Genomic DNA, 18,696 nt, shown 5'->3' with positions numbered 1-18,696 from the left:
GAAAAATAAAAAATGCATACATGCAAATAATTTGATTTTTTAAAAATAGTTGAATTCCCTTCAAAGATGCTTTTCATAAAAATCATCTCGCACAATTCCATCATCGATACCTCTCCGTTGCTGCCTCGTGCAACCTCTCAAAATAATATCGCTCATTCCGCAGAAAATATTTGTTCACTATCTCTCATTTAAGCAAGGAATATTTTTATTCTTTCAAATCTGATGATCTGAATATCCATTACTGAAACCACGAAAAAAGATTAATCGTTTTTTCTTTATTTTTTTGTAACACCTTGTCAAATAACACTAACAACGCAGAATGGTATTACAACTTATATATTCATGGTTGCTAAAAGTTTATATTTTGCCCCAATTTCTTCTTTCCAATGATACCCTTATTCAATACAAATGACGAATTTTCGTTTTTTTCTGGCTGCAACACATTTTCAAAAATGAAGTCAACGAGTAGAATCAAAATGTTTAATGGTTTGCGCTCATTATTGCATTTGAATTCTTGTTGAATGGACTTCTTAATTTTTTATTTCAGAATTGTTTTCTGAGCTTGAAGATTGCAATGAGGAAGAGCAGAAGCGAAAAATTGGAGAAATGAATGAAATAATTGATGGAATGAATAAAGAAATGCTTGAATTTATTGTTGAAAAAGAATTTTTCTTTAAAATACACTGCATGATTTACAAACAGAAATTATCTTTTGACAATTCGATTTTGTTGTTGAAGAATCTTGGATGTTGCTTATTGGAGAAAAATATCTGAAAAAATAATTTTTGTTGTTCATTGGTGAAATGCAAATTTGAAAATATGATTGCTGAAGAAGAGAAGAAGAAAGAAGGGAAAAGCATGAAGCTTCTGACTGATCTTTACGAATGCTATCTTTTGCTTAGCAACCAGTTCGATTCGGAATTGACATTAATATGTGTGTCTTGTCTTCTGAAAGTTGCTTCAAACAAAGATAAAAACGAAGAAACAAAGGAAGAAGTGGAAATGGCTTTATTGGCTTTGAGACGCATTGACACGTTTCACGTTTGAGCATTGCTGTTTTGTTTTTGATATTATTGATATTTTTCAAATTTTTATTAGAAAATTGATGAAGAGCTGTATTTGAATGAAATCAAAGAGATTATCCTTCATCATCAGGAGCATCGCAACTTAACCCAGCTTGCATATCATTATGCTTGGGAGTTTTTGTTTTACCGAACATTTCACGAAAGAAGCTTGGTTTTAGTGATTGCGAATGAACTGCATTTTGTCGGAGAGGCAGTGAGAGAATTGGAAGAACTGATGAAATGTGTGGATTGGAAGAGAGAGAAAGAAGAGGATAGAGAAAAAGAAAAGAAAGAAAAAATTGTTAAATTGAGATGGCTGCGAATTATGGAGTTTTTCTTTTTTTCCTGCCACTTGTGGAATGACGAATATTCCGAGCTTGTCTGCTGCATTGTTCGGATGTTTCGGTCAGCGAAGTACAATAACAGGAAATACAGCATGAAATGCATTGATTTGCTGAAAGCAGCATCTGAAAAGAGGGCAGTGAAGATTGGTGGGTTGTTGAAAGGTGGAGCAGATGATGCTGTTTTGGAGGGAATTCGGCAGCCAACAATGGATTATGAAATGGCATATGACTGCTTGAGGTTCTTCATGAATGTTTCTGGTCGATTGAAATCGAAAGATGATGAGACTGATGAAGCGAAGCGAAAAGGGCTGAAAAGGAAAGTGGTTGAAAAGATGGAAAAAGAAGGATTCGAAGATGTCGTTGTTAGCTTTTTAGAAATATTTGATTTTCTGAGACAAAAATACTTTTAAACATATTCATCAAATGTTTCTAATTATTTTTTAAATGCTTGAGGAAATGAAATGGTTAGGGTTTTGTGTTCAAGAATTTCAATTTTTCTGTTTCTTTTTTGTTCATTTCGCGATTTAACATATAATTGAGTTATTTTGTTAAAAAAACTACTTTCATTCACAACTTCGAAATTAAACAAAAACAAAAACAAAAACAAAAATAAAAATAAAAATAAAATACCTTCTTCACAAAGGCATGAAATAACACTCCAGATTTTCGTCAGGATAACTGAAAGGGAGTTCTTCTTCAAGCAAGAAATGATGAAACATGATGATGCAATCATCCAATCCTTCTTCCTCCATCTTATCAAACACTTTCCTTTTCGCCTCTTCCTTTTCATCTTCCTTTTCTTCTTGCAATCTTTCTGAAAGCTCCAAGAAAAATGAGAAACAACAAATTTTATTATCTTCATTCAATGATTGCTGCGAGATCTCTTCCAAGACAGCATCAATAGCTCCTCCTTTCAACAAACCTTCAACTTTCATAATTTTATTTCCGGCTGCTTCTCGAAAAAAATCAATGCATTCCCCTCTTATTTCTCTGTGATTGCCACTTGATGCTCGAAATAACTGAACAACATTGCCGAAAAGCCCAACAAATTCTTCATTCCAAAATGAGCAGAAACGAAAGAAAAACTCCAATGAATTTAGCCATCTCATCAAAACAATCACTTCTTTCGTTTCTTTTTCTCTTTCCACTTTTTTTCTCTTCCAATCCACACACTTTGAAAGCTCTTCCAGTTCTCTTCTTGTTTCTCTCACAAAATGCAGCTCTATCACAATCACTTGTTCATAAAATTTTTCTCCAATTAATGTGTAAATCAAAAGCTCCCAAGCCGATTGATACGCAAGTCGTGTAAGGTTGTGATGTTCCTGGTGAAAGTGGATAATCTCTTTGATTTCATTCAAAAACACTTTTTGATCCAAATTCTCAAAAAAAAAAAAAAAAAAAATGAAAATTTTCAATATTATCAAAATTAAAAAAGAAACACACTCCTAAATAGTAACATTTGCTCAATGCAAGCAACGCCATTTCCACTTCCTTTTGAACTTCCTCAGTTTCTTCTTTGTTCGACACATATTTCAACAGACAAGAAACACAAATTGTAAACAATTCAGGTGGAAAGAAGTGTCTACTCAGAAAAACGCAGGATTCACAAGCATTAACCAAATGCATTGCTTTTTTCTCTTCGATTATCTTTTTCTTGTATTCTTTGTCAACTATCATCTTCTCAATTCTTCTTTTCAATGAAGATTCTTCAAATCCATTAATAAACATATCTTTCAATAATCTCCAATATCCTGCGTGTTTCAATAGAATAATTGCATTTTCAAATGGTATTTTCATTTCATCAATCATTTTGTCGAATAGGTCGAACATTTCCAAGTTGAAAATACCATAAAATTCTTCTTTGCTCATATCGCTAATAAGTTCATTCATTTCTTCGATTTTCTGTTTCCGTTCATCCTCATCGCAATCTTCTAATTCAGAAAACATTTCTGAGACAGAAAGAACCACAATCATCAGGAATTCAAATGAAACAACGAATGCACACCATTGAACTTTTTTGTATTGCACATCTTCTGCATTTTTATAAGAACATTTTATTCACAAATCAGTAAAATTTTTATCATTCACATTGAATTCGTATTTGTATGGAAAGACAGCATCGATGAAAATTTATACTCAAAAAAAGTCATAAAATATTTGCGTTCACACCATACTTCTTAGCATTTGCATTTTTGACAAATAGTTAGGAAGAGAAACAACGATGAATATTTCTTGAATTTTTGTAATGGAATCAAAGATCGTAGTTGTTTCTTTGAGTTGAAAATTGAATTTCCAAATGAGAGAACTGAGAATGAACATTTTCAATAGAAAAAGATAATTGACATTTGCAGAGGACAATACATCTTTATCTTTGCGCTGGTTATGAAATTCTTTCTGTTGATTTTTGAAAATTGTATGGCCAAGGGAAATACACCAATTTCATCAATAACACAAAAAGACATAATGTATGTATTTTGTATTGTTCTGTATGTTGTGAGGATATTTCTATCTGTGACCTTTCCAAAGTCAAGGAATGTGAGTTATTGTTGAAATGGCCAATCTCCGCTTTGTGGAGCAATACGATGGGAATGGAGCTGAGTATTATACAGCCATTGGGAAATAAAGGAAGTTACGGAAGATACATGATTTTTGTTTGAACAAGAGATGAAATCAAATTCGACTGATGTTTCATTGAATGAAGATAACAAGAAGGAATTCTGTGAAGACAAAATCTGCACAATATTATATAACATTTTGGAATGTTAGGCAGGGGAAGCGGTTTTTTGTACAAGGAAAGCAACTGGAAATATCAAGGGAAGGATATTAATCACAAAAAATGGAAACAATTCAATGAAAAAAAGGAGACTACCAAAATGTCAATTATATTTAAAAGACTTTCCTGTTTCTTGGATTGTGCCAGGCAGGCATGGAAAGCAAATAAATTCTATTTCTGATTCCGCTTTTGCTTCAAGAGAGTGGAGAAACGCCAACTATGAGACATCCAGTTGTCGAGTATTTATTGACAGTCGAACAACATTCAGGCCAGCCACATTTGGATTTCATTCTTCGAAGGGACAGCCATTTTGAGAAAGCAAGGTGATTATCACACATCGTTTGCTTTCTTCGATGCCACAGCAAATGAAAGAGAATTCGATGGTTTTTGTTTTCTTCCTTGTTTTTCAGAAAAGTGATTCTTGTGCCCCATTTCAATTTTTGTTCTTGATCAAGTGAGCATTGTGCCTTGATCATGAAGATTTCATTTAAATTGTATCATCATCCTCAACATGAGAATCGCTGAATGAACGTCAACATTTTTCATCTTTCCTCCTCAACGTTGTTGAAGAACAGCCAATTTATTGTGATAACATTCATTTCTCTTTCATTCGTCATCTTCTTCCACATGCAAGTCTACTTCAAATCACATCACAATTCCATTATTAACATTATCCATATTGTGTAATCAGAGTTATTCTCATCAGCTTCTGTGCCAGAAATAATGAGTGAAATGAAGAAGAAAACGATGAACAAATATTTGAAGAAATTATATAGAAATAAATATGTGAAGATAGGAAGAGACATAAGCAAAAGAAGAAGGCAACAATGATTGTTTGGGAAAGGAAGACGATATATTGATATGTTGAGATAAAAGTGAAGATGATCTGAAAGAAAGAGAAGAAAATTATCTGAAATTGATGAAGAAGAAGAAGATTGCGTATTGGCTGATGAAAGTGTTGATCTCAAGAGAGGTGCAGGACTCTGGAACCATGCGCATGATTTTACACTTGGACTCTGTCATTTGAGGATGATAATATTGACAATGCCGTATGAAGAGATGTACAAGATGCTAAAGGATGCAATGTTTGTGTTTGAAGCAGTTGAAACTGGCTTGTGCTTCCCATGACACAACCAGTATCTTTGATATCATCTAAGCTTCAAATTCATTTTGGTGACTTCTTTTGCTTTCCTTTTTGGCTTCAGCACGAACTCCTGTGTTCAGAACAATTATTCTTCATTTTGCTTTTTTGTATTTTTCCCTCCTCTGAACCTGCAATAGTAATGTATGCCTTTCAGCTTATTCTGCAGCTGCTGTCCAGGCATCGATGTCTTTGCAGCTGAGCATGTAGCGCCAAGTGAAGAAGGAGCAGAAGTGAAAAGATGTTGTAATTTTATTGAAGAAAATTTTCAAGTCTGAAAGGAGAGCGTTTGAAGATTGGGCGGGAAGATGCAATAGAAGAAAGATCATATCACAAATATTCATCTTCTCCGTCTTCGGCTAGCTGTTTCCTTTCAGATGAAGTCAAGTGGCCATTGGTGTCAATGATGTTCAACAAAATTGCATGCTAATGCGTGAACATCTCTTTTTGAATGACCTTGTGAAAGACTGAAAATTATTTTTTCGCTGTTGAAGTCGAACTCTAAAAGATTTCTTTTGCATAAACCTTTTTTTTAAAAAATACTTACTATTATCCTGATTAATGGGAGCAGCCTTGGTCTTCCATATGCCTATGAATATTTTTCATTTCTTCTTTCACATGAACTCTCCGATGCTTTTGTTCTGTTATTCCATTTTGACTGTCTGTTTTCATAACAAAACCCTCAAACAATTCCTGAGATTTATCGAATGAAACAAACAAGAATGAAATAGTAACAAATGAAAAAACTTTAAATCTTTTATTCAAAAATCATTTTCATTTCCATTTTTATTTCTGAAATACACCACAAATTTGAATCACAGATTTTTCTCATCACCTAATTTTGTTTTCATTTTCTCTTCTGTCATTATTCATATTAATAAAATAAACTTAAGTCCATTGATAAAGGGAAAAAATGAAAACAATATACAAATGGTTCATTTTTTTCAAGAAAAATATATGTGATGATGGTTTGATCAAAATAAAGAAAAAGGTGTGCTTTTCTTCTCAAATACAAAAACAATCATTGGTTTTGTTGCTGTAACATATTGCACATTTGTTTGTAGAAAAAAACCTATCAAATTGAATTTAATCAAAAACATTTCCAAACAGTCAAATAAAAAAAAGAAGTTTGTTTTTGCTGATAATTTCATTGTTTGAAGTACTGTTGTGCTCATTGCATCCTGAATGAATCACAAATAGAATGGACGCTGGAGATGATGGAATTCAAGAAATGAACATTGTGGACAAGTTTTAGAGTTTGTTCATTCCTAAATGTTTTAAAAAACAAACAGTTTTTCACCCTTTTCGTGTTATATGAAGAACTGTTTGACGAACTTGAAGGTTGCAACGAGGATGAACAGAAAGTCAAAATTGAAGAAATGAATGGATGATTGATGAGATGAGCAAGCATGAATTCGAAACAACTTGCACAATTGAATTGTTCAACAAAATAACAAAAATCACAAAGGGAAAGAAAACTCCTTTAAGAAATATATTGCTTTTTCCGAAGCACATGGGGTGTTTCTATTCGTTGAAAGGATTTGCTTCAAGTTTCTTTGAAAGATCTTCATTGGGAAAAAGGATTAAAAATCTTATTGTTGAAGAAGAGAAGAAGAAAGAAGGTGAAAATGAAAGGCTTTTGACTGATCTCTGTGAGTGTTACCTTTTATTGCATAACGAATTTAAGTCCATTAATAAAACCATGACAAAAGTTTGTGTGTCCTGCCTTCTGAAAGAGGCAGCAAACAAGGATGAAAGCGAAAAAAAACAAAAAGAAGTGGAAATGGCATTGTTTGCATTGAGTACTGTTAGATACCGAGTATGAATATTATTTTTTCATTTTTGATATTATGATATTTTTCTTTTCCTGTTTTTCATTAGGGAAAAGGAAAAATTGTGCATTTGAATGAAATCAAAGAAATCATCCTGTATCACCAGGAACATCGCCATCTCACTCAAATTGCTTATCAGTCTGATTGGCAGTTTTTGATAAAAAGATTCGTGTTCGACGAAAGTTTGGAGGGAGTGATTGTGAATGAGCTACATTTTGTGAGAGAAGCTTCAAAAGGACTCGAAAAGTTGATGAAACATGAAGATTGGAAGAAGAAGCAAAAAGAAGCGAAAAAAGAAAAAGGAATTGGAAAAGAACCAGAAGAAGAGCACATGATGATGAAATGGCTCTTTGTGATTGGCCGTTATTTGACCATGTGCAAATTGTGGAACGAAGAATCTGTTCTGCTTGTCTACAGCATTGTGCGATTACTCAGAGCTGCAAGGGATATTAACATGAATATGAGCGAATGTTGCGTGAATATATTATATGGAACAGTGATGAACAGAACGATGAAGATTGAAGGGATTTTGAAAGGTTGGTCATTTGATGCTGTCTTGGAGGAGATTCAAAGTCAAACATTAAATCGCCATTTGATGAAATGTTTGAAATTCTTTTTGGTAATTTCAAATAGAATGAAAGAAAAAGAGAGAAATGAAAATGAAGAAACGAAAAGAAAGTCAACAAAAAAGAAAGTTTTTGATAAACTGGAAGAAGAAGGATATGAAGACATCATCACAAGCTTTCATGTTGTTTCACGAATTTTGAAATTTCGTTATGATTATTCTCTTTCTGACTATTATGCAGATTATTTTTTTGAACATTTGTATTAAGAGCACTTTTCTATCCTTTTGTATTTTCTTTTTTCTTCTCCTTTTTTAACATCCTTTTTATTCTTAAAAAAGTTTTGAGATGTTAAATGATTCAAAGTTGCATGTATTTCGATTGACAAAAAGAGAAAAATTGAAATAAACAACAAAGCAAATTGAAACGAATGTTTTTCAGAATGAAAGTCGTTTGAATGATTTGTTTCTTGTTTCCTTTTGGACAAAAAAAAGGCAGCAATCAATTTCGGAACTCAAATTGAGTTACAAAACATATCGATTTTTTGTTTCCTTTCTCAATAAAGAAATGAAATTGTCGAAATTGTGAATACCAAACAATAAGCAATGCAGAATATATAAGAATACAACTTTAATGCAATCACTTTCTTGCACTTGTCAGTGAATCATTGAAATCAGCGAAACAACTTTAAACATTTTGTGCAACAAACAAAAATGAAAAATAATCAAATTAGAAAAAATAACAAAGCAAAACAATCAAAGTGCAAAAAGCATGCATAAAGTGTGAATAAAACACAACAATTTAAAAGCTGTAAAAATATTCAACAATCAAAAATTCTAAACAAAAAAGATTTGCCAACAAACAAAATAAAAATCTGTTGGCTTTGAATATGACATATATAAGCAATTGATTTCCATTCTACATACAACGCAATATGCTCTTTGAACAGTCTTTACATGAAAACATCAGAATAATAATATGAACAAGAATAACAAATTTTTAATAATTAAATTAAAATAATTAAAAATCAAAAATCAAAAATTCTCACTTGCTTCAATCCATAACAAAATTCATTTGAAAGAAAAAATGAAATCACAAAAAGGATATTCAATTTTTCATAAATCAGGTTGATTTAATGGGGAAGGAGAAGATGAAGAAGAAGAAGACAAATAAGAAGAATGATTTGGAGGATGAAAAGAAGGGCGAACAGGAGATGAAGAAGAAGGAGGAGGAGAAGAAGATGACGATGACGACGAAGACGATGAAACAGGAGGAGGAACAAAAATGTCCATGAAAGATGAGCGAGGCAAATGATTCGATTTTGACAAATCATTTTGTTCCAAAACACTTCCTTTCAAGTTTGATGGATTGGAAGAAGAAGATGATAATGAAGATGATGATAAAGATTTGAAAGAAGGAAGGGCAGAAGAGAAAGTGTAGCTTGAGTCAGGCAAAGAAGTCAGAAAAAGAGGAGTGTGTGCAATTGTGGTGAGTGTGGAAGAGATATTTGGAAAGTCTTTGCTTTGCAGAGAAGAAGAAGAAGAAGAAGAAGAAGAAGATGAGGATGAAGAAGGAAAAACAATATGTCTCAAAGGTGTTTTGCTGAAAAGTTTCGTTTTTGTTGTTTCTGTTGATTGCTTTGAAATGTCATCATTCTCATTCTTTTTCTCATTATCTTCTCCTTTATCCTTCTTCTTCCCTTTCTCCTTCATCTCCTTCTCCTTCTCCTTCTTCCCTTTGGTCTTCCCCTTCCCTCTCTCCCTCGTCAGCCCCATCTCCCTCACCTCCTCCCACCCCAGCAGCCGAAACACCTCCTCTGGTGCTCCATCAAACGAGCCCTTCGCAATCGATCTGTCCACTTCTGAAGGCAAACCCCTCTGCTTCCCCATCGCCATCAACACAATCACTATCCACTGCGTGACACCCGAAAGATGAACAGAAAGTGCTGTTTCTGAGCCAAACCAGCCAAAACTCATTCCTGTCCCGGAATAATCAGAGGCCAGCTCGTGCAGAAGAGAGAGTGAAGAGAGATAAGGTGGGTGAGAGGGAGAAGAATTGGAGGAAGAATCAGAGGAAGAAGAAGAAAAATTATGTTTTTTGTTATTCTCCACACTTTCATTCATTTTTTGTATTCCTTTAATCTGATTCACTCCATTCACTCCATTCACTCCATTTATTCCATTTATTCCATTTATTTCCTTCATTCTCTCACAACTTCCTTTCTCTCCTTCAACCAACGGCAACTCAACACACACAACAATCAGCCACCCAACAGAAAGCCAAATCAAATCTCTCAAAAGTGGATGTTCGCGCTGGATGGAGGCAAAATCAATGAAAAGGCGGGAAAGCAAGTGGATTGACGGATAGCGCTCAAAAAAGGTTAATTTTGCTTTTTTGTTTGTTTTATTCGTTTTGTTCGTTTTATTTGATTTATTTGGGGAACCAACAGATTTATCTGGGAATTTGTTTGATTTTGTTGATTTGTCTGTTTGGGAAGGTGAAGATATTTGAGAAGGGGTCAACGAAGAAGAAGAAGATGATGATGAAGGAAGAATTGAAGATTTCCTTTTGTAAACATCGAAATTTCTTTTCTCTTCATTCAAATCCATCATTTGTGATGCATTTGCTGTTTTAATCGCTTTCATTTCTGTTTCATCATCTTCTTCCTCTTTTCTCAAATTTTCTGATGATGATGTTGTTGAAAAAGAAGGAATTTCTTGTTCTTCGTTGCATGAGAACGAATCTGTTGAAGAAGAAGAGGAAGAAGATGAAGAAGAAATGTCTGGAAATTTAGAAAATAATCCATATTTTGAGGAGTTTATTTGCTTTTCTTTGGTTTTGCTGCCGTTTTCTTTCCTTTCTTTTCCTTCTTCATCTTCTTTGTGTTTTTCTCTTTCTTCTTCTTTCATCTCATCTGAAACATCAACAATTGCTCTTTTCATTCCAATTTCTTCTTTTCCTTCATTTTTCATTTCTTCTTCTTCTTCTTTTTCTTTTTCTTTTTCTCTTCTTTTTCCTTCCAAATAATCTTTTTTGGGTGTTTCGTTTGGAGAAGGAGACAAAAGAAAAATGTTTGTTTCTGTTTGATATTTTGGTGAAGAAGAAGACAATGGAAAGGAAGAAGATAAAGGAGAAGAAGAAGATAAAGAAGAAGAAGAAGATAAAAGAGAAGAAGGAAAAGAAGAAGAAGAATTGGATGTTAAATATGTTCCTGAGAGAAGATCAGGTTCAATTGTTTCTTTGCTTTTCTCATCATCATCATCGTCTTCTTCTTCTTCATTGCTTTCTTCTTCTTTGTTGTTATTCTCTTTTATTTCCTCCTTTTTATCTTTTCCTTCTTCTCTTCTTCTTTCTCTTCTTCTCTTCTCTTCTTGTTCCATCAAAGAAAGAGAACTGAACACTTTTGCAATTCCTTTCAAATTCGACGAATCTTTTGATGTTTCCTTCGTTTCTTCTTCTTTTTTCTTTTCTTCTTTATTTTCTTTATTTTCTTTATTTTCTTTATTTTCTCTTAAATTTTGTGAATAAAAAGAATTATCCAAATTCAGTTCTTCTTGTTTTGTTTGTTTGTTTGTTTGTACTTGTTCATTGTTTGTTGGAAGAGGAGGAAGAAAAGAAAAAGATTGAGGAGAAGAAATAGAAGGAGAAGAAAGATGGGAAGAAGAAGAAGAAGAAGAAGAAGCATTCGAAATTCCACCTTTTTCAACATCAACTTCGTATTTTCTGTCGAAAGGACGGCGAAAAAGAAGAGAAAAGAATGAACGAGATTTGTTTGGTTGATGATGAGAGGGAAGAGAAGAAGAGGAAGAAGAAGAGGAGGAATTAGAAAGAGTGGAGGAATTAGAAAAAGTTGAGGAGGGGGAGGAAGAAGAGGAAGAAGAGGAAGAAGAGGAAGAAGAAGAGGAAGAGGAAGATATTGGAAGAGGAAGCAGAATAGGAGGTGGATTATTATTTGAAGAAGAAGAAGAAGAAGAAATAGAAGATGATGGTGATGATTGAGAAAGGCTTTGACTGTTAAGCAATCCTGAATCTACATCACATGGTTCTTTTTCTTCTTTTTCTTTTTCTCCTTCTCTTTCATTTTCTTCTTCCTCCTCCTCTCTTATTCCTTTCATATCATCATCATCATCATCTTCTTCTTCTTCTTCTCTTCCCCCCTTTGCCACAAACACAGGCTGAATAAATCTTCCTCTCTGGTGCAAGTCTTTGCTTGTTCTGTCGCTCACTCTTTTTCGATACAACGAAATTGTGTTTTTGAATGGCTGAAGAATGGAAAGAGGGCGATGAGGGAGAAGAAGAGAAGAGGAAGAGGAAGAGGAAGAGGAAGATGAAGGAATGTAAATTGAAGAGGAAGAAGAAGAAGGGAAATTTGAAATAGGAAGAGGAAGATGAGTATACGTTGAACTAATTTGATTATTCTTTCTTTCTTCTTCTTCTCTTTCTCTTTCCTTTTCTCTTTTCCTTTCATTTCCTTTCTTTCTTTTCATCTCCTCATTTTCCTCATTCAAACAGCTTAATTGATGAATTGAATGATTGCTGTGATGAGTGTGATGATGATGATGATGTTTATGTTTATGTTTGTTATCATTTTCATGATGATGGCGATGAATATGTTCATTTTCATCATTTCCTTCTTTTCCCTCTCCTTCTTCTTTCTTCAAATTTTCTTCATCATCATCTTCTTCTTCTTCCCCTTTGCTATTCAAATGATGTTTCTTTGGCAAGACAGTTCGACTTTTCGTGTTTAATTCTTCACTTCTGTTTTGCTTGATTGGATGACGACGCAAATGCGGTTGAGAAGAAGAAAGGGATAGAGGATAAGGAGAAAGAGAAGAGGAGGAGGAAGAAGAAAGAGAAGAGGAAGGATGCGATTGTGTTATGTGGCTGACATCAAGAGGAAGTGAATAAGAAGGAGATATTTGAGAAGATGAAGAAGAAGAAGAGGAAAAGGAAGAGGAAGAAGAAGAGGAAGAAGAGGATAATGATGATGCTGATGGAGGAAGAAGAGGAAGAGGCAATGAAGAAGGGGCTGTGATTGCTTGTTGATTAGAATCTTGTTGAGATGAAGAAGGCGAAGAAGAATTAGAAGAAGAAGATGATGATGATGATGAGGGAGAAGGAAGTGGAGGATGAGAAGGAGGACATAGCAGATTTGATGCTTGAAATTCAGGTGATTCAGATGAAGAGGAAGGAGAAGAAATCGGAGCAATCATTTCATCTGAGCCTTCCATCCTTTCATTCAGTGGAGAAAGAGGAGTTGAGACCTTCGAAGAAGAAGGAAGAGGAGAAGGAAAAGAAGAGGAAGAGGAGGAAGAAGAAGAAGAAAATGGCTCGTCTCTGAATGGGCGAGTGGTGAATGTGGATTTTGCTGTGTAAATTGAAAAGGGAGGAGAAAGATGTGGTGTGGATTGATTGGACTGAAAGATGGATGGCTTGGAAGGAGACGAAATGGAAGAGGAAGAGGAAGATGATGATGATGACGAGGAAGAAAATAGTGATGAATATGAAGATGAAAGAGATGACAAGGAAGAAGAAAAAGAAGAAGAATAAGTTGATGATGTTTCAGAATTGCTTTTGCCTTCATCTGAATCTTCTTCTGCTGAATTGTGCAGCGAATGGCGACTCGGAAAATAGTCCTCAAAACGCTCTTCGCTCTCTTTCTTCTGGATCACCTCTGCCGATTCTCTTCCTCCTCTTCCTTTTCCCCTTCTTCTTTCCATTTTCCTCCTCTTCCTTTTCCTCTTCTCCTTCTTCAACAGCTTCTTCACCATCATCCTTCTCCTTCTCCTCTTCCTCTCCTTCTGCTCCTCTTCCCACCTTTTTCTCGCCTCTGCTTTCACCCCAACCTCAATCGAACTGTCAATCTGATCGCTTTCTGTGTTTTCACTTCGCTTTCTTCTCAATCCTTTTTCTGTCTCTGAAGATGCATCAAATGAACTTCTTTTCTCCTCTTCCACTTCTTCTTCTCCTCTTTCTCCTCTTTCTCCTCTTTCTCCTCCTTCCATCACAGCCACCTCCTCTTTCTCCTCAGTCTCCTCAGTCTCCTCCTCCGCCGCCGCCTTCTCCACCGAAATCGCTGTTGCATGCAGCGTCAGAATGAACGGATACGCCGAAAGCACCATTGTGAAGCAGATCAGAAGGATCACCCCAGGCTCCATCCTCGACAAGTCAATCACTCCCATCCCACATCCTCTGTCGCTCACGCTGTGCGCAACCGCCATGAACACACGCAAAACTGGGTGCACTTCTGAAAGCGGGGCTGTCTGCGCCCCAAAAGCGAGAATGAACACCACCTCGAGAAGACAGAGAGAGAAGAAGCAGACAGAAAGCACGATCAGCTCTGCAGAGTCGAAGAGAGAAGAGTATATCTCACGGGGATGCGCCAGCACATAGTCGATCGCCTGGCACGACCCAGCAGATCCGTTCGCCTCTTCTCCTCCCAGCTCTTCTTGCTCCAGCTGCAGAACACGCTGCGAGGATATGTTTGAGGAGGAGGAGGAGGAGGGATGAATGCTTTGCAGGTTTTTTGATTTGGATTCATCATCAAAGTTGTTTTCTTCTCCTCCTTCTCCTTCTCCTTCTTCTTTTTCTTTTTCTTTTTCTTCTTTTTCCTCCTGCCCTGTGTTCTCTATTTTCTTCGCCTCGTTTCCTTTGTTTCTTCTTCTCCTTCTTTTCCTTGCCTCCTCCTCCTCCTCCTCCATCCTCATCACCATCTCCATCTCTTCCCTCTGTTTCTTCTCTCTCCACCTCAAATACCTCCTCTTCCCCCTCATCCACACAGAAAACGGAAGCATAAATATCGCTGGCCCCCCCAAAATCATCAGCACCACCCCAACAATCGCTCCAAGATGGTTTCCTCCTCTGATCGACTCCCAAAAGAATGCAGGCGTGATGCTCAGCCCCGCCCCGTTGAATGCAGATACTGCTGTGAACAGGCCCCACCACAACACCCGGAAAAAACAGGGGGCATCCGCCTCGTTTGCAGCCACTGTGGCAGCAGAAAGATGGAAAGTCTGCTGCAGACACGACTGAATGTTGAGGCGGATGGAAGGAGTGCAAAAGGAAGGGACAGCAAGCAACAGGGTGCCTGAAACATACCACGTCAGCACATACGCAATCATCGAGCGGATAATCTCGCCCATGCCAAGATACTCCAAAGAGAAGAGATACAACGGCAGCGTCGTTTTCTCTTGCTCTTCCTCTTCCTCCATCACTTCCATCCCTTCTTCTTCTTCTTCTTCTCCCATATCGTTTTCCTTTTTCACTTTCACTTTCATCTCCTCCACACCCGCAATTCCTCTTTCTGCATCGTTGTTATCATCTGCTTTGCTCTTCCGATTTGACTCCTCTCTTTCTTTTTCCATTTCTTCATCTTTTCTCTGCTTGGCTCTTTTCTCCCTCATCTTCTGCAAAAACCTCACACTGTGCCTCCGCTTAAGCGCTGTGGCTGGTGCCACATATCCTTCGTTCTTGATGGTCGCAATCACACTCGATGTCTTATCATCATCACAAATCGAGTATGCTTTTCCTCCTTCTCCTTCTCCCTCTCTTTCTTTTCTTTTCTCTTTTCCTTTCTCTTTTCCTTCTTTCCCTCTTCCTTTCCGCGCAATGTCTTCTTCCCTCTGCTTCTTGCTCTCCTTTCTTGCTTCGTCCAGCAGCTGAATCAGAACTTGGGCTGCGTGTGGCGCCAGAGTGGCTGTGGCTGAGCTGCTGTTGCTGAGCAGCGGGGGAGAAAATGAGGAGGAGGAGGAAGAATGAAAAGAAGATGTTGGAAAATGAATTGAGGAGGAAGATGAAGATGAAGGAAAAAGAGGGGGTGGGAGAGGAGAAGATGTATAAAGCAACTTCGAATTGATTTTGTGTGGAGGATTGAGAGTAATGGGACGAGGGAACCTTCGAGAATTCCTTTGATTGGCATTTCTATTTGAAGATGCTGATGATGATGAAGAAAGAGAAGACTTTTGCTTTGCTGGAAAAGCAGCGCAGAAAGATGGGCTGTAAGTGAAAGCAGGAGGAAGATTGGCAAACGAACGAGGAAGAGACAGAGGAAGAGAAGAAGAAGAAGCAGAAGGAGAAAGAGAAGAATTAGAAGAAGAAAGAGAAGAAGAGGAAGAAATGATTGGATGTGGGGAGTTCAGCGATACACGCGGAGGAGTCGGAGGCTGAAAGAGGGCAGCTGTGATTGGATGTGTGCTTACGCTGATTGGAGGAGTCGAGGGAGAAGGAGAAGAAGAAGTTGAAAAAGAAGAGGAAGAAGGAAGAAGAGGAGGAGAGGAAGAGGGCGATGACGATGATGATGACGATGATGGCGAGTTAGTTGGAATGAATTGTTGAGTTCCGAAATAGGCAGCTGAGTGAGGCGTGTGTGGTGCATAAGCAACTGAAGGTGGCCGAACAGGATGCCCATTGAAAGAAGAAATGGCTGATGCTTTCGGCAGCTTGCCTTCCGCCCTTTTCGCTTTCTGTGGCCTCGGCGGAAGCGAAGCCAGCGAAGACGACGCAGAAAGTGGCGAAGGATGCATATGAATTGTGTGAGCAGAGGTAATGTGCTCGTTTGGACGCCTTTTGGAAACAGCCCCCTCGCGTTGCGTTGGCAGCTGGATTGTGAAAATAGGCGATGGAGGAATTCTTTTTATTTGCTCCTTTGAGAACTGAACGAATAACTCTTGCTTGAGTTCATTCTCCTTCTTCGAAGTCGGAGATGCATCCTCAAGTTCGATTGTTTGCCTCACAACCGGATGGTTGAAATGCTTCCGGATATACCTTCTTTTCAATACCAACGGCAAAAGAGACAAGAGACACGAGCTTCCGAGGTGTATCGTTATCATCAGAACCAATTGGGTTCCAAACTTCGAGTTGGAGATGTTGAATCCAGCCAGCCCCACGCCACAGACAGCTGACATCACCGTATAAAAGCAATGACGGAATGAAAAGTCGCTTTCCCAAAATAAAAGGACAACTGCTGCAGCCAAAGCAATTATCTAAAATAACAAATTTTTTCATACAAAATTTTGTCAAATACTCAGCTCAGACATCATATGAATTAAAGCACACCAAAATCAATGAAAGATGCAAAACAAAATATGAGCAGTTTCTTTGAAAGCATCTGCCAATTTTGCTTTGTTTTCTCTTTTCATTTTCCTGCACAATGAACTTGTCCTCCACTTGAACAATACGTTTCAACTCTTGATAATCCGGTATGCGCCCGATTAGCAAACGATCATTCTGGCTCATGCACAACTTGAGCCGCAAACAAAAAAGTAAGTACTCAAATTATTCGCATATGGGTTATCATCTAAAAAATCATTCATCAATTTAAAAAACGTTCAATTATTCATTGGAATCATCAAAGTTTATCATTTCAATAAATTAAAATTAGCAAATTTGAGAAAATGATTTATAATTCTAAGAAAACGAACATGTTGAACCAATAATTGGAAATAAGTAAAATTATTCATTGAGAAAATGAAGGATAATAATAATGTCAATCTCTTCAATAAAAAATGTGTGAAAAATAATCGAGTCTCAGTGTTTGAAAGAGTAATTTATTCAAATGAAATTGAAGATAAAAAAAAATGTATTTTTTGTTCCTGTTATTGTTGTTGGATATAAAGGAACAAATTCAAAAAATAATTTTCAAAAATATTTGCATCCACATGGTTATTAAACAAAACAATATAAACAGATGATGATCACATTTTTTATCGAAATGAACTATCATTTTCCATTTTTTAAATTCCAATTTCAAATTCCAGTTTCGTTGTTTCAGTATTTGTGACTTGAAAAACTTGTTCATATGTTATTGAAAAATGAAGTTTTTTAGTTTATAAAAGTTGAATTCATATGAATGATATTGAAAATTATTATTAAACATAATTTGATAAAATCCTTTTAATTTGAAAAAGGAATAAATAAATTTGAAATCTTCATGTTCATATTAAAAAATTTTTGTGATCCTTTCACTACTCACTTTAGTCTTTCCATGTAAAAATCTTAATAATCCCGCTTTCATGTTATTATTTCTATAATTTGGAATTTGTTGGAAATTGTTTGAAATGTCACAAAAAACTGAATAATACCGAGAAAAGAGTTCATCATCTATCGTTTGTCTCAAACATTAATGTTCGTGATAAATATAATGAACAGGATATATCACCATGATTAAATATACCAATAAAAAAAACCATGTTTCTAACTGAAAACTGAAGAAATGAAAGATATTAAAAATTATCATTCATATTTATCAATGTTTTTTGATCGAATGAAAAAACTTATCATAGGACAATTTCATTTCAAACATTTTGTAATTATTTAGGAACCGGGTGATTATTTTTGAAATCATATATTTATTCGTGGGATAAGAAATATTCTTATTGACAGTTATTTTCAAAAGAATTGTATAAAATGCTTCACATTCTTTCAAATTATTGTCTTTCAAATGCATGTTGACTCCAATAATGAAGAAGTTCATTGATAATTTTTTTTTAAAAAAAGATTGATTTCAAAGTTTTTGCGACAAATAATTAATTTTAAAAATTAAGATTGGAAAAATCAAAAATCAAAAATTATCACCCATCTTGAAATTCAAGAAATGTGAAAAACACATTGTAAGATCGCTTTTTCATTCAACTCATTTGTAATAGTCCGAAACAAATAATTCTTTGCATATTCAATGAACACCATCTGAAATTTCCTTTTATAGAGTGATGTTTCAGGCAAAATTTGAAAGAAAAACAAATGAAAAAAAGTGAGATGGCGTTTTTTATAAAAAAATTTTATTTTCTTAATTTTGTTTTCATCACAATTAGGTTCATTTTATTTTGTGGAACTACAAAAAAATTTTTTTTCCAATCATCATCTATTTCTTTTGAAAAACAAACGAAGTTGAATTAATTGAAAGGAAAATTTTTTTTAATTATTTCTTCAATTTCTGAAAAGTGAATAATTTTTCTATATATTAGCTATTGGTTTGATCAAAA

At 35.6% G+C, this 18,696-nt stretch overlaps 4 protein-coding genes across 4 annotated transcripts; 2 read left to right on the top strand and 2 right to left on the bottom strand.

Annotated features, from left to right (window-relative positions):
* Window positions 1-819: 819 nt before the first annotated feature.
* MONOS_6920 (uncharacterized protein) lies at window positions 820-2,035 on the top strand (the record flags this gene model as incomplete). The annotated part of the gene is made up of 2 exons (XM_067877198.1): window positions 820-1,041; window positions 1,099-2,035. 2 exons carry the CDS (start codon window positions 820-822, stop codon window positions 1,816-1,818), a joined length of 942 nt encoding a protein of 313 aa, XP_067736618.1. The 3' UTR covers window positions 1,819-2,035.
* An 8-nt stretch (window positions 2,036-2,043) lies between these two features.
* Window positions 2,044-2,890, bottom strand: MONOS_6919 (uncharacterized protein; the record flags this gene model as incomplete). Its single annotated transcript, XM_067877196.1, has 2 exons — window positions 2,044-2,787; window positions 2,852-2,890. The coding sequence occupies 2 exons, from the start codon at window positions 2,888-2,890 to the stop codon at window positions 2,044-2,046; spliced, it is 783 nt and encodes a 260-aa protein (XP_067736617.1).
* Window positions 2,891-6,832: 3,942 nt separating this feature from the next.
* On the top strand, window positions 6,833-7,792 carry MONOS_6918 (uncharacterized protein; the record flags this gene model as incomplete). The annotated part of the gene is made up of 3 exons (XM_067877195.1): window positions 6,833-7,141; window positions 7,204-7,690; window positions 7,788-7,792. The coding sequence occupies exons 1-3, from the start codon at window positions 6,836-6,838 to the stop codon at window positions 7,790-7,792; spliced, it is 798 nt and encodes a 265-aa protein (XP_067736616.1). The 5' UTR covers window positions 6,833-6,835.
* Window positions 7,793-8,068: 276 nt separating this feature from the next.
* MONOS_6917 (putative K+Transporter (Trk) Family Protein) lies at window positions 8,069-16,951 on the bottom strand (the record flags this gene model as incomplete). The annotated part of the gene is made up of 2 exons (XM_067877194.1): window positions 8,069-16,698; window positions 16,772-16,951. The coding sequence occupies 2 exons, from the start codon at window positions 16,949-16,951 to the stop codon at window positions 8,833-8,835; spliced, it is 8,046 nt and encodes a 2,681-aa protein (XP_067736615.1). The 3' UTR covers window positions 8,069-8,832.
* Window positions 16,952-18,696: the final 1,745 nt, after the last annotated feature.

This window comes from Monocercomonoides exilis, assembly GCF_001643675.1.
Source record: "Monocercomonoides exilis strain PA203 chromosome Unknown scaffold1-2713096, whole genome shotgun sequence".
NCBI lineage: Eukaryota > Preaxostyla > Oxymonadida > Polymastigidae > Monocercomonoides > Monocercomonoides exilis.
The sequence above is the reverse complement of the archived record's forward strand: the minus strand, read 5'-3'. Positions and strand labels throughout refer to the sequence as shown.